Source organism: Hyla sarda, chromosome 1 (genome assembly GCF_029499605.1).
Source record: "Hyla sarda isolate aHylSar1 chromosome 1, aHylSar1.hap1, whole genome shotgun sequence".
In the NCBI taxonomy this organism is placed as follows: domain Eukaryota; kingdom Metazoa; phylum Chordata; class Amphibia; order Anura; family Hylidae; genus Hyla; species Hyla sarda.
This window is the reverse complement of record NC_079189.1, coordinates 102367696-102383135: the sequence shown is the minus strand read 5'-3', so window position 1 is coordinate 102383135 and position 15440 is coordinate 102367696. Positions and strand designations below refer to the sequence as shown.

The window sequence follows — 15440 nt, the reverse complement described above, 5'->3', positions numbered from 1 at the left end:
CCCAAAAATCCATATGATGGCTTATTTTTTGCGCCACCAATTCTACTTTGTAATGACGTCAGTCATTTTGCCCAAAAATCTCCGGTGAAACGGAAAAAAAAATCATTGTGCGACAAAATTGAAAAAAAAAACGCCGTTTTGTAACTTTTGGGGGCTTCCGTTTCTACGTAGTAAATTTTTCGGTAAAAATGACACCTTATCATTATTCTGTATGTCCATACGATTAAAATGATACCCTACTTATATAGGTTTGATTTTGTCGTACTTCTGGAAAAAATCATAACTACATGCAGGAAAATTAATACGTTTAAAATTGTCATCTTCTGACCCCTATAACTTTTTTTATTTTTCCGTGTATGGGGCGGTATGAGGGCTAATTTTTTGCGCTGTGATCTGAAGTTTTTAACGGTACCATTTTTGCATTGATAGTTCTTATTGATCATTGATCTTTTTATTCATTTTTAAATGATATCAAAAGTGACCAAAAATGCACTATTTTGGACTTTGGAATTTGTTTGCGCGCACGCCATTGACCGAGCGGTTTAATTAACGATATATTTTTATAATTCGGACATTTCTGCACGTGGTGATACCATATATGTTTATTTTTATTTTTATTTACACTGTGTTTTTTTTTTATGGGAAAAGGGGGGGTGATTCAAACTTTTTTTTTCACTTTTTTTTTGCACATGTTTTGGCTATTGTGACCTATACTCCCTTCTTGTCTCACCTACGTATTGGGGTTGATTCTGTTAATTTCATTCATTTTTCTCTTCATTTATTTTCTTTCTTTTTGATTAGAATAATTTAGCAGCAATATCTAGTATAGAGGCATTATATAGAAGGGCCATTAAATAGCAGCAATAAATAATTAGCAGCAAAATCACAGAGAAAACAGTCCCAGGGCAGCACTACACAGCAGCCTCAAATAGCAGCAATTATATAGCAGCAAATAGTAAATAATAATAGTTGTAGAAAAATAATTAGCAGCAATATATCAAGGGCTGTTACATGGCAGCAATAGATAGTTAGCAGCAGTATATCAAAAGAACAGTCTTACAGCAGCATTCTATAGCAGCAGTTGTATAACGGTAGCAATTAAAAATATATATTTACCCGCAATAGAGTTGCATTAATGATTAAAATATTGGTATTAATACATAATGGTTATTACTAACAAGAAATAAAAGTATAGAATATGAGGTAAACTGTATAGTAGAAAATGGTATAGGGAAGGCAAACACAAGGGCGCCCTCATAGCAATAGTCACCCCAAAAAACTGCAGTGAAATCTGGAGTGGGAGAAATAAAAATACAATATAAATACAATAAAAATACAATATAAATACAATAAAAGCTATAGGTAATCATTAATACATAAAGGAATTATAGGGAGCTCTCAATAGGTTCGTTGAGACCCAGAGGCATTAAAGTGCCTAAATTATAAATCCAGTAGTTCTCTTCTTTTCAGCATAGAGAATCGCTGAGGATTCTCTCTGGGTATCCCTTCAATGGGGGTAATCATAATGACCCCAAAGTCAGAATTATGAACCTCCACTAAATGCTTGGAAACACTGTGTAGCATGAACCCCAAATTAGTGTAACTCCTGTGCTTGCTAATTCTGTCTCTCAAACTCTGGATCATATGCCCAATATACTGCAAGCCACAGGGACGCTGTAACAAACTACAAATCTAGAATTGCAGTTTAGGAAGGACTTAATGCGAAAGGATTCCTTGGTGGTTTTAGATGTGAATTCTTTTACTCTATTAGATATATTGACACAACATTTACATCAAGAAGCACCACATTTGTGGATACCTACTCTTTTTAAAAATGTAGTTTTGGAAAGTTTATCATTTTTTATCCTGCTAGGTGCCAGTTACTGAGAGTGTGGTTCCTCCTAAATGGTAAACCAGGTCTGGGGGTAGCAATTGGCTGAGATAGGGGTCCTGCAACAGGATGTGCCAATGTCTATATAGGAACTTTTTATGTCCTTATTTTCCCTTCAAAAGTTAGTGATAAAATGAATAGACCATTCGGTATTGGACTGAGTAGAAGTCAATGAGGTACAGTGATCCCTTAACATACGATGGTAATTCCTTCCAAATGAACCATCGTTAGTTGAAACTATCGTATGTTGAGGGATCCGTGCAATGAAAAGAATAGGAAGTTATACTCACCTGTCCCCGCCGCTCCGGACCGTCACCGCTGCCCTGGATGTCGCCCTCCATCGCTGTCACCACGTCCTCGGGGTGTCCCCGCCACTCCGGACCGTCACCGCTGCCCTGGATGTCGCCCTCCATTGCTGTCACCGCATCCTCGGGGTGTCCCCGCCACTCAGGACCGTCTCTGCTGGCCGGGATCGTCGCTCTTCATCGCCGTCATCACGTTGCTGCGCACGCCGCTCCTATTGGATGACGGGGATCACTGTATTAGGCCTCTTGTTGGTATGTTTACTTGGTTGTAAACATTCGTGCTGAGTCAGCTCACTAGCCTTATTATAGGAGAAATCAATAAATTTTGTTTGGATTGTTTTTTTGCACGAAATCTGGCTTTCAAGATGTTGCTCTGTTCCCCAAAGTCAGTCATCGAGGAGCAGTTTCGCCTAATACGTTTGAATTGACCAAACGGTATATTAGTAATCCACTTTTTATAATGTGCACTAGTGAATTCCAGATTGCCGTTGCAATCAACCGTTTTAAAATACGTTTTGGTTTGAAGTTTTTCAGAATCACCATGGAAAACTATCACATCTAAAAACTCTGTATTGTTATTAAAAACTGGTTGTGTAAAAATAAAACCACAAATGTGGTGCTTCTTGATGTAAATGTTGTGACAATATACGGTATCTAATAGAGTAAAATAATTCACATCTAAGACCACCAAGGAATCCTTTCCCATTAAGTCCTTCCTAAACTGCAATTCTAAATTGTAGTTTGTTACAGCGTTCCTGTGGCTTGCAGTATATTGGGCGTACGATCCCGTGTTTGAGAGACAGAATTAGCAAGCACAGGAGTTACACTAATTTGGGGTTCATGCTACACAGTGTTTCCAAGCATTTAGTGGAGGTTCATAATTTCGTCTTTGGGGTCATTATGATTACCCCCATTGAAGGGATACCCAGAGAGAATCCTCAGCAATTCTCTATGCTGAAAAGAAGAGAACTACTGGATTTATAAATTATGCACTTTAATGGGTCTCAACAAACTTATTGAGAGCTCCCTATAATTCCTTTATGTATTTATGATTACCTATCTATTGTATTTATATTGTATTTTTATTGTATTTATATTGTGTTTTTATTTCTCCCACTCCTCACCAGATTATTACTTGTGCTGCTGTTTTTTTGGGGGGTAACTATTGCTATGAGGGCCCCCTTGTGTTTGCCTTCCCTATACTATTTTCTACTATACAGTTTACCTCATATTCTATACTTTCATTTCTTGTTAGCAATTATGTATTAATACCAGTATTTTAATCATTAATGCGACTCTACTGCGGGTAAATAACATTTTTTAACCTGTTGGGGACGCCCTTGCTCCCTGGACTGGACCGGGATGCCTGCTGAAATCATTCAGCAGGCACCAAGTGTAAACCCCTGGCGGGCTCCTGAGACCAATTCAGATCGGCGATTGGTGGCAATTCCGGGCTGATCGGGTCTACGATGACCCGATAGCCCAGAAAATAGGGATGTTCAGAGCTGACCGGCTGACAGGGGTGGGGTTGAAAGTTCATTTCCACCGCTATGTCGACCCCTGGAAGTCCGGTTCAGAGTGGGGGAAGATGGCGGTGATGGTGCGGGGGCTGTGGATCGGGGGGGGGGGGGGCGGCAGCAGTTATCTGAGATCACACGGGGACCAGGGATACACGGCTGAAAGGACAGCAGGCAAGTGGCGGCGGCGATGTCAGAGGCAACAGTGAAGATCTCTGTAAAGTGATCTTCACTGCTGCTTCTAGGAGTTTCAAAAATACAACTACAACAGTTGTAATTTTGAAACATCTGGAGGGCCACAGTTTGGAGACCACTGTGCAGTGGTCTCCAAACTGTGTCCTTCCAGATGTTGCAAAATTACAATTCTCAGCATGTCCAAACAGTCCAGGCATGCTGAGAGTTGTAGTTCTGTAACATCTGGCCCTCCAGATGTTGCAGAACTACAACTCCCAGCATGCCTGGACAGTCTCAGCATGCTGGGAGTTGTAGTTTTGCAATATCTGGAAGGACACTGTTTGGAGACCACTATACAGTGGTCTCCAAATTGTAGCGCTCCAGATGTCAATTCAAAGCATGCCGAGACTGTCCAGGCATGCTGGTAGTTGTAGTTTGGCAACATCTGGCCCTTCATGGAGGCACATGGGTTGGGAAACACTGAGTTAGGAAACAGACAGTGGTGCGGAAACACTGCGTTAGACTACAACTCCCAGCATGCATGGTCTGTCAGTTTGCAAGCTTCAAGTTTGAGATGCGGCAAATTTTCCGCTGCGGCAGGAAACTCACTGTAAACCCCCCGCCCATGTGAATGTACCCCAAAAACACTACACTAAACTGACCCTAAATAAAGAGTAAAACACTACAAGTACACTACACCCTTACACTGTTGCCACCCCCAATAAAAATTAAAAACGTCTTGTACGTCAGTTCTTCCAGCTATTGCAAAATAACAACACCCAGTATTGCCGGACAGCCATTGACTGTCCAGGCATGGTGGCAGTATTGCAACAGCTGGAGGCACCCTGTTTGGAGAAAACTGACATACAGTATTTTTGGTGGAGGAGGCAAGTGTAACGCTTCCATCCGGGTAGACCCCCTATGAAAATCCCTAATTTAAGCCTCAAATGCTCATGGCGCTCTCTCTTTTCTGAGCCCTGTCGTATTTCAAGTCAACAGTTTAGGGCCACATATGGGATATCTCCGTACTCAGGAGAAATTGCGCTACAAATTTTTGGTGGCTTATTATCCTTTTAAAAAGGTAAATTTGGGGTCTACACCAGTTAGTGTAAAAAATGAAAAAAAAAAAAAAAATGCTGGTGTTGCCCCATACATTTCATTTTCATAAGAGGTAAAAGGAGAGAAAAAAAAATCTAAATTTGTAACACAATTTCTTCTGAGTATGGAAATACCCCATATGTGGATGTAAAATGCTCTGCGGGCGCACAACAAGGCTCAGGAGTGAGAGTGCACTATGTGCATTTGAGGTCTAAACTGGTAATTTGCACAGGGGTGGCAGATTTTACAGCGGTTCTGACATAAACACAAAAAAATGAATACCCACATGTGACCCCATTTCGGAAACTACACCCCTCACAGAACATAACAAGGGGTGCAGTGAGTATTTACACCCCACAGGTGACTAACAGATTTTTGGAACAGTGGTCCGTGAAATTGAAAAATATAATTTTTCATTTGCACAGCCCACTGTTGCAAAGATCTGTCAGACACCAGTGGGGTGTAAATACTCACTGCACCCCTTGTTAAGTTACATTCTGTGAGGGGTGTAGTTTCCAAAATGGGGTCACATGTGGGGGGTGGTCCACTGTTCTGGCACCATGGGGGCTTTGTAATCGCACACGGCCCCATACTTCTATTCCAACCAACTACTCTCCAAAATCCCATTGTCGCTCCTTCCCTTCTGAGCATTGTAGTGCACCCACAGAACACTTTACATCTACATATTAGATATTTCCTTACTTGAGAGAAATGGGGTTACAAACTTTGGGGGACATTTTCACCTATTACCCCTTGTGAAAATGAAAAATTTGGGGTAACATCAGCATTTTAGTACAACACCTGTGGGGTGTTAAGGCTCATTGTACCACTTGTTATGTTCCTTGAGGGGTGTAGTTTCCCAAATAGTATGCCATGTGGGGTGTTTTTCGCTGTTCTGGCACCATGGGGGCTTCCTAAATGCGACATGCCCCACAAAAACCATTTCAGCAAAATTCTCTCTCCAAAACCCCGTTGTCGCTCCTTCTCTTCTGAGCCCACAAAGCACTTTACATCCACATATGAGATACTTACTTACTTGAGAGAAATTGGGTTACAAATTTTGGGGGACTTTTTCTCCTTTTACCCCTTGTAAAAATAAAAAATATGGGTCTACAAGAACATGTTAGTGTGTAAAATGAAGATTTCTCACCTCTACTTTGTTGCAATTCCTGTGAATCACCTAAAGGGTTAACAAACTTTCTGAATGTCATTTTGGATACCGTATTTATCGGCGTATAACACGCATTTTTTAGGCTAACATTTTTAGCCTAAAGTCTATCTGCGTGCTATACACCGATAAGCCGCTGCAGTTCAATTATTTAAAGCGGGCACTTTAAATCAATGAACTGCAGCAGTTTTTGCAGGTCCAGAGACTGCCGTCACTGCCCGATTCTCTCCCCCTGCCTGTCCTGGGGTCCAGAGACTGCCGTCACTGCCCGCTTCTCTGCCCCTGCCTGTCCTGGGGTCCAGAGACTGCCGTCACTGCCGGCTTCTCTCCCCCTGTCTGTCCTGGGGTCCAGAGACTGCCGGCGCCGCTACCCCCAACTGCTGCTATAGAATGCTGCTGTTAGACTGTTCTTTTGATATACTGCTGCTAACTATCTATTGCTGCCATGTAACAGCCCTTGATATATTGCTGCTAATTATTTTTCTACAACTATTATTATTTACTATTTGCTGCTATATAATTGCTGCTATTTGAGGCTGCTGTGTAGTGCTGCCCTGGGACTGTTTTTTTCTGTGATTTTGCTGCTATTTAATGGCCCTTCTATATAATGCTGCTATACTAGATATTGCTGCTAAATTATTCTTTCTATTGTGTGCTGCTATTCACATACTTATTTTTATATAATTATCCCTTTTCTATTTGCGGTCCTTGCGGTCTATTGGAACTCTGCTCCATTTGTGACCGATCATGAACTCTAGTCATGCATAAGATTTACCATCCCTAGATAGGTGTCTCCCTGTATTGGTTTTTATCTATACATCATTGATGAGAAAATTTCTCCCATCCACGGTATCAATACTTACGATGTATTTTATTTATATCCTCTAGGAGCGCCTCCAGTGGTTGATGTGGTCATGCAACTCCACCCCTGGCAATGCATAGCTGGTTACCATCCAGTTACAGAAACTTACGACCGGGACCACTCCTCGCTGCTGCTATGGGCTGGATGTTGGCATGTGATCTCCGGCCCTGGCGACGCGTCCTAAACGACGAACTCTCAAGCTCCGCCTTACTACTCATGATCGGAGGATCACTACAGGATCGTGGATACTGTTTGTTTATTTACTTTACGCACGCATTGAACCTCGCTTTCATGCAGTACTACCGGTACATGTGAATAGCGGGCTTGCTGTGACCTTCAGTCGTTTACAGTATGCTTCTATATTAAAGGGTACCTCTCATCAAAAAAACTTTTGATATATTATAGATTAATGTATGCAGAATAACTTTACAATTGCATGTTATTAAAAAATATGCTTCTTTCTATTTAATTTTCCACTTTGAAGAAATGACCACTAGGGGTCTCCCTACCAGTCCTGGCAGCAAGCATTTCAGACTCATGCTGGAGTCCTAAACACTTCTAGCTGCCAGTCTGCTTTGTTCACAAAGGAGAACACTCAGAGCTGCCAGCCTGCTTTGTTCACAGCCTGTTTGGCTGTGAACAAAGCAGGCTGGCAGCTCTGAGTGTTTAGGACTCCAGCATAAGTCAGAAATGCTTGCTGACAGGACTGATGGGGAAAAATACAATAGAAAGAAGCATATTTTTCATTAACATGGAAAGTTATTCAACATTCATTAATCTAAAATATATCAAAAGTTTATTTGATGAGAGGTACCCTTTAAGGGTACGGTCACACATACTGAATCCTGCACAGATTTGATGCGCAGGATTTGTAACTGCCGATTAGAAGCTGTGCTCAGTCATTTAGTTTACATTGAAATCTCCAGCAGAAAATCCTGGGCGTCAAATCTGCATATGTGTGAACATACCCTAAGACTGTTTAACTGTTTTTTTACATTCCTTGTTTTTTAATATAATCACTTATATTGTTGAAAGTCTCTGATGATTGTTTTTATGGTTTATCATGTGAACTGTGTTTTTGTTTGTAACTCTGCCTACTGTATGTTGGTGCCCATTTTTTTCTTGTGACATGTTGTGTATGCCAATCTGAAGAAGGAGGACTGCACCTCCAAAACGCGTCATTGGTTTTATTTTAATAAACACAGTGCTATATAAGACTTTAACTATCCTTCAGCATCTGGCTTGAAATTTCTGGAACTAAGAACAGTGCCCTCAGAAAAGGATTTTTTCCCCTGTCGTTTTCTCCTTATGGGCTAGTCTCACACACAGGGTAAATAATCAATTGTTTAAACAGCTTACAAATCTGCATCAATATCTATAATAAAAGCCTCTTATACAATAGGTGAAATCTTTGTCTACAAACCTGAACACATAGGTCATGCTATAGAATGGAAAATCTGCCCCATACCTAGAATCCACTGAATGTTTAGCATTGTGCTGTAGGTGAACAGGCTTTGGTAAAACTGCATATACTTCTATATTACTGTACTATGTTACTCAATTTCTATGTGGAACAAAATAATGCTGTGAGAGTAAGGCATCTGTGGGAAAGCATCTTAGGCTATATTCACATGTCAAAATGTCAGCACGGAAAATCTCCATGTGGACATTCCACAGACTGCGGGCACCGGCATAATATGACTCCACAGGTATATGCGCCGTCTCATAGACAGCTATGCATTCCGTTCAGTGTCTGCAGAAAGAAAAAACAAGTTAGTTCTTTCTGCAGACACGGAAAACAGAATTTCACTGCCGGAAACATCTGGCCTGGAAATTCCACTGTGTGCACCGCGCAGCAGAATCCTGTTGAACTCAACAGGACTCTGCTGCAACTGCAGACCTTCCAAGCTGAATTCCGCATGGAAATTCAGACTTGTGAACATAGCCTTAGTGTAAAGTCTCACAGAACAAGCTTAAAGGGGTGCTGACAACTTATTCCCTATCTAAAGGAGAGGGGATACGTTGCCTGATCGCGCGGGGTCCCTCCACTGGGGACCCCCGCGATCTCGCACGCAGCACCCCGCTCTCATCAGGGCCCGAAGCGAACAACGCTCCGGGTCTGATGACTGCCGATCACGGGGGCGGAGTATCGTGACTTCATGGCTCCGTCCCATGTGACATCACGCTCCGCCCGCTCAATGTAAGTCTATGGCTGCGGGCGAGACAGCTGTCTCGCCCCTGCCATAGACTTGCATTGAGGGGGCGGAGCGTGATGTCACACGGGGCGAAGCTGTGACGTCACGATCACCGGCCCCGTCATAAGACCCGGAGCGGATGTTCGCTCCAGGACCTGATGAGAGCGGGGTGCTGCGTGCGAGATCGCGGGTGTCCCCAGCGGCAGGACCCCCCGTGATCAGGCAACTTATCCCCGATCCTTTAGATAGGGGATAAGTTATCAGCACGGTAGTACCCCTTTAACTAGCACCAAACCACTTTTATCTATGTTTAGTATCATGTCTTTTTTTTCTGTAACGGAAGGAATACCATTCCATATGGTAAAAGCTCTAAACACTGCTTACTATGTTAGAGGAAGATTTTTGTTTTTCATTTAAAAAACACTTGCCAAGTGACCGAGCCGCTTTTTGCACTTGATGTGCCCAGTCTTGACAACAGTCCATGTTAATAGTTACAGGAAAATCCATGATTTCAGTTTGTGGGTGAAATGATTTTTCTGACTGATATATCTTGCTATCATTTATTCAAAGCTAAATGTAACTATAATGAAAAATAATAAGTATTTATTTGCTTTTTTATATGATACACGGTTAAATAGAATCCTATACATAAGGTATTTGACTGGATACAAATACATTTCTATCATTTGGATTATTGTAATAAGAATCCAGGTTTAGGCATTATATCCCAGACTACAGGCTTGAGTCAAGTTCTCCACATTTTCCACATCTGGCAGGCTGAGTGACATCTTTCGTACACATGGGCTGCTGTAAAGAACTGGCATTTGTTATGCTGATAATATGCTCTTGTGAAATCTGTTTGGGGCTTTGAGGAGTCTCGTTTTGTCTTTAAGCCATCCTTGTCTGGAATGGAGAGTCCATTTAATATCTGTCCACTCTGGTAGCAAGTCTTGTCTGTCCTCTGAGATTCTGTGCTTTACAAATATAGTAACCTGCATCAATTGTTTCAAAGTCTTCTACAGTAATGATGCTCTTAGAGATTCTGGTGGTGTGTCCAATTCCACGGTTGACCAGTCTCCAGGAGTCTTGAATGGTCACAGGACGTTCATACTGATTCAAAGTAAACATAAGTGTTAATTTTAGAATGAAAAAATTATTAATCATCAAACAGAGAAACTACAGGGGTACAACAAATATCTATGGCACCATGGGGGTCTGGGGCTGGCCTTAGGCATTGGGGTGCATCATTCTTAGGGCCCGATAATCGCCCTGTGTAAAAGGCCCAGGTATCAGCCTACGAACAAGCAAACGCTTATACTTTGGCTTACTGCAGAGTTTTGACAGGTTTAAAAATTGATGTTCAATGGCTGAACATCGCCCTGTATAATAGGACATGTGAGGCTGATAAATGATAGAAGTAAAGGGCTGCACAAACCATAAAGCAGTCACTCGTGTGGCCTTGGCTGCCTGATAAAGAGCTAGAGTCAGCCTTAAAGTGTACCCATACGATCCAACATAAAAAAAAACATTTTTTTTTTAAATATATCACTCAGTACCTAATCCTGACCATGTACATCTAATTTTTATGTGTCTAGCACCTTTATTTTTTTTTATTACACTTTTAATTTAGCTCACTATTCTGAATTCCTCTCAAAGGGAGGGGGCGTGGCCTCACTGTGCAGGTCTCCGCCCCCTCCCTCAGTATGCTGTCTGCTCACATCTCCCCTAGCATTAGCAAAACTACAACTCCCAGCTTGTCCTCACTGACAGTAGCGGGACACAAGCTGACAGTCTGAGTATTTTTCCTCCAGCTGTGAGCCCTGCGCTCACAGCTGTCAATCAAGGAAGTGTGTCCATGACATAGGTGATGATGCATGGACACAGCAGGACTAGTATGTGTCCAAGCAGGCAGGGGGGGGGGGGCAGTTGGTTGACTGGCTTTTTCAGTATGAAAAACTGAAAATTTTCTAATGAAAGCAATTGCAAAACCTATTGGTTATACATGCTTTACAACATATCAAAGTTTTTGTATCTGACAGTGCCTACTTAAGTAGTTATGACTGACTGTCTCAGGTGTATGGAGGCCTCCTGATTCTCCACCGATAAATTATGTTGGTGGAGATAAGGATCAGGCATTGTGAATTTTTACTGCCCGACCCTATTGTTCTGACAGGGATAACCCAGAGCCAGAGCTGTCTGGTTGCAGCTTACCCCTCCCCACAGAGAACACATGAACATTCAGCAAGTCTGGGGAGGTCAAGAGAAATAACTATTTGCCCGACAGAACATTTGGCCAACAGTTATTAAAAGTGTATGCCACCCTTCTAGGCTTGGTAAATGAGCGCCAATCATATCGGGCAGGGGTCAGGCTGTGTGATACAGCCGTTACACAATGAATACAGAGTTGCCTTCTCCACAGCTCCTGCCTGCTTATATTCCTCCCTCACTTACCTACTCCACCTTCTCCTAGATATGTTGCATTATGATATGGGAAAACAGGACTCTCAGGAGCAATTATGACATGTCACAACCTCCCCCTGCATAGAAGACAATGAAGGGAATCTCCTCACTGCTTCTCTTCCATGATGGTGCAAAGAATTCATGGGAACCTCCAGGAGAATCTAGCCTATGGTTTCTAAGTCCTGGAAACATCAAAGTGTTAGCCATGTACTAACATCTCAATGTATATGTAACTATGTTTACTCTACATGATATATTAGAGCTGTTGTTCTTCGTGGTCATAAATTGCTCATCATTTATAGGAAGCTGCAGCAGTAGGATAGACATACATGGCGGATGAGCAAGTACAACTATTAATATGCTGTCACTATTATTGGGCTGCAGTATCTTCTATCTGCCACACAAATCTGCCCCAGGTTGACTAGTAGATTGGCCCCTAATGCAAAAAAAATTCCATACTGCAAAGACTTAGCCACTTTTGCTCTAATGGGTGTATATATACTATCAACATATTATTACAGTGGTCCCTCAACATACGATGGTAATGCGTTCCAAATGGACCATCGTTTGTTGAAACCATCGTATGTTGAGGGATCCGTGCAATGTAAAGTATAGGACTGTGGTCTACAACCTGCGGACCTCCAGATGTTGCAAAACTACAACACCCAGCATGCCCGGACAGCCGTTGGCTGTCCGGGCATGCTGGGAGTTGTAGTTTTGCAACATCTGGAGGTCCGCAGGTTGAAGACCACTGGTAGAGGAAGTTGTACTCACCTGTCCCCGCCACCCCGGACCGTCACCGCTCATCACCGCTGCCCGGGATGTCGCCATCCATCGCTGTTGCTGCGTCCCCGGGGTGCCCCCAACGCTCCGGCAAGGCTTCTGCTTCCCCGGCATCCTCGCTCTCCGTCGGCGCCATCACTTCGTTACGCACGCCACTCCTATTGGATGACGGGACGGCGTGCACAGCGACGTGATGACGACGATGGAGAGCGCCGACGATGCAGAGGATCCTGAAGAGGATGCGCCGGAGCCCCGAGGACAGGTAAGGTATCGTCAGCGGACCACACGGGGCACCGTAAACGGCTATTCGGTGACAGCTGAAGAAGTCTGCACTGCCAGATAGTTGTTTATGCGATGGCCCCGACATACAAAAGCATCGTATGTTGATGCTGCCTTCAACATGCGATGTCCTCTGAGAGGCCATCGTATGTTGAAATGATCGTATGTCGGGGCCATTGTAGGTCGGGGGTCACTGTAAATTAAAAATAGTCTTATTTACATGTACATTGCTTTACTTACTTTTGATTGTCATATACTGCTAAGGGGCCTGTGGCACATGGGAAAACTGTAACCTGATTCTAACAAACCAAGTTTCTTTTTATATTGTATGGTATATATTGTTTATGATTGGTTTACTTTATTTGCAGTGAACTTCCTTCTTACTAGTAAATGTAATCAAAACTATATTGAGTTATACAAGAGTTCATATACATTTATTTAAAAAATCGACACATGGAATCGTGTGAGTTCTCTCTCCCCTCCCATCCCCTGGCTGGCTCCCCCCCCTCCCCTCCATGCCGGGAAGGCTGGGAGTTGTGAGCGTCTGAGGCTGGACTTCACATTGGTGTATGGGGGAGTACTACAACTTGTGAATATGTCCTGTCTGCAGTCCGGTTTGTGCTGGGAGTTCATCCACCTCTTCCCCTTAACTGCTGTCGGCCGGTATGCACTAAAAGTACACTTGACGTAAAATGTATGTGTACAGCTATGGAAGAACGTGCATACTGAATTGTGCGAGCTCTAATGGATGTATATATTTATTATGCAGGTTAAAAAAGCACTAAAACTGTGTCAGTATTGTCTCCTCTCCACCACTATCTGCAACTGTGAGTTAAAATGCGTATTCCCTCTGTTTCCAAAAATTGGTGCAACTACGCCATACAGGACTGTAATACCACTAAATTATACATGTTTGGTCTGTAGGTGATTTTAGACATAAGCGAATGCACAATTTCATGAAATCACTGGGGAAGTATGCCTCCAAAAAGCAACCAGATAAAATCAGGAGGGGTGGTCTCTCCAAAAACTGCTGCTTCCATTGGAAAAAGGGATACATTTTTGAAAACTACCCCAACGGGAGTTAAAACTTGTGGTCCCAAGCCATCATCCCCAGTGCAGCAGTCTCCGGCTCACGTCTTTCTGTCCTGCAAGATTATATGAATCCATAGGATTGTGAGGAACCCTGAGAACCCCCTCTTTTAGATACTATACTAATGGAAGTACAGCAATGCAATGGCTCCGTAAATAACTTAAATGCCCAAGTTGGAACTTTTTTCCTCTGAAATTATGGTGATACGGGATGAGATAAGTAAAATTAGGGAGAAAACTCACTCTATGGAAAAATCCTTGCCAACAAAGAAGCAGATTTGGTTGAACTAAAAAATGTTGTGAAGGAGGATAGAAAAGAGATTTCCATTTTAAAAGAGAAGATCACAGACATGGAGGACAGGGCTAGGAGGAGTAATATTAGGATGGTTGGAAAGCCGGAAGGAGCAGAGGGAGAGAAGGCTGTAAAGTTTTGCACTAATTGCCTTAAGGAAAACTTGGGGTCAGATGTCCTCTCCTCTATTGTTTAGAAAGGGCACATAGAGTCCCATTTAAGAAACCCCCTGTGGATAGCCCCCCCCCCCCCCGAGAACCATTCTAATAAAAATTCTCTCCTCTAGTGATCGGGATTATCTTCTTCGGAGAGCGAGAGAGGGGCCATTGACATACACTGGTTGTAAAGCAATGCTTTTTCCTGACTTCTCAAGATCTACACAATTAAAACGAGTGTCCTACAGAGAAGTTAGGAAGATGCTGATAATCTATCTTTTTCTATATTGTTCCCTGAAAAGATGCGAGTGATATACAAGGGGGGGGGGGATGTGGAGAGAGACAAGATGGTATAGTGGAGAGATCTGTTGTATTTTACTGTGGATCAGGCGGTGGGTAGGGTGGGGGGTGTATTTTCTCGCTTGGCTCTGGGTTTTCTTTTTTTTCCCTTTAGATGGAAATTTTTGTTTGGAATGTGAGGGGAATGGGCAATAGGGAGAAGAGGGTTGCCATATTTGATAGAGTTCATAACTATCTTCCGGCAGTTGTATGTCTATTAGATACTCATACCATAAACAAAACTACCAAAAAGTTGACCAGACACTGGACTGGCTATGAATTGCATTCTTCCTATTTATCATATTCATCTGGTGTCTCTATTTTGATACATAAGAATATTTCTGTCAAAATACATGCAAAAGACAGCTCTTCTTTGGAGAGCGAGAGAGGGGCCATTGACCTACACTGGTTGTAAAGCAATGCTTTTTCCTGACTTCTCAAGATCTACACAATTAAAATGAGTATCCTACAGAGAAGTTAGGAAGATGCTGATAATCTATCTTTTTCTATATTGTTCCCTGAAAAGATACGAGTGATATACAAGGACTCAGTGTTATTTTTTGGGGACTCTATGCAGGTTTCTGAATGGCTTGATTTCGTGGGGCTGTGAGGACCTTAAGGATTTTTTTTTTTTTTTTTGGGGGGGGGGGGGGGGGATGTGGAGAGAGACAAGATGGTATAGTGGAGAGATCTGTTGTATTTTACTGTGGATCAGGCGGTGGGTAGGGTGGGGGGTGTTTTTTCTCGCTTGGCTCTGGGTTTTCTTTTCTTTTTTTTCCCTTTAGATGGAAATTTTTGTTTGGAATGTGATGGGAATGGGCAATAGGGAGAAG

At 42.6% G+C, this 15440-nt stretch overlaps 1 protein-coding gene across 1 annotated transcript in view; it reads right to left on the bottom strand.

Annotated features, from left to right (window-relative positions):
* Positions 1 to 9798: 9798 nt before the first annotated feature.
* Positions 9799 to 15440, bottom strand: part of PDGFRL (platelet derived growth factor receptor like) — a 158084-nt gene continuing 152442 nt past the window's right edge. Inside the window, exon 6 of the mRNA XM_056559005.1 lies at positions 9799 to 10320. Within this exon, the coding sequence (XP_056414980.1) occupies positions 10132 to 10320 (189 nt within the window). The 3' untranslated portion in view covers positions 9799 to 10131. The remainder of the gene's footprint in view (positions 10321 to 15440) is intronic.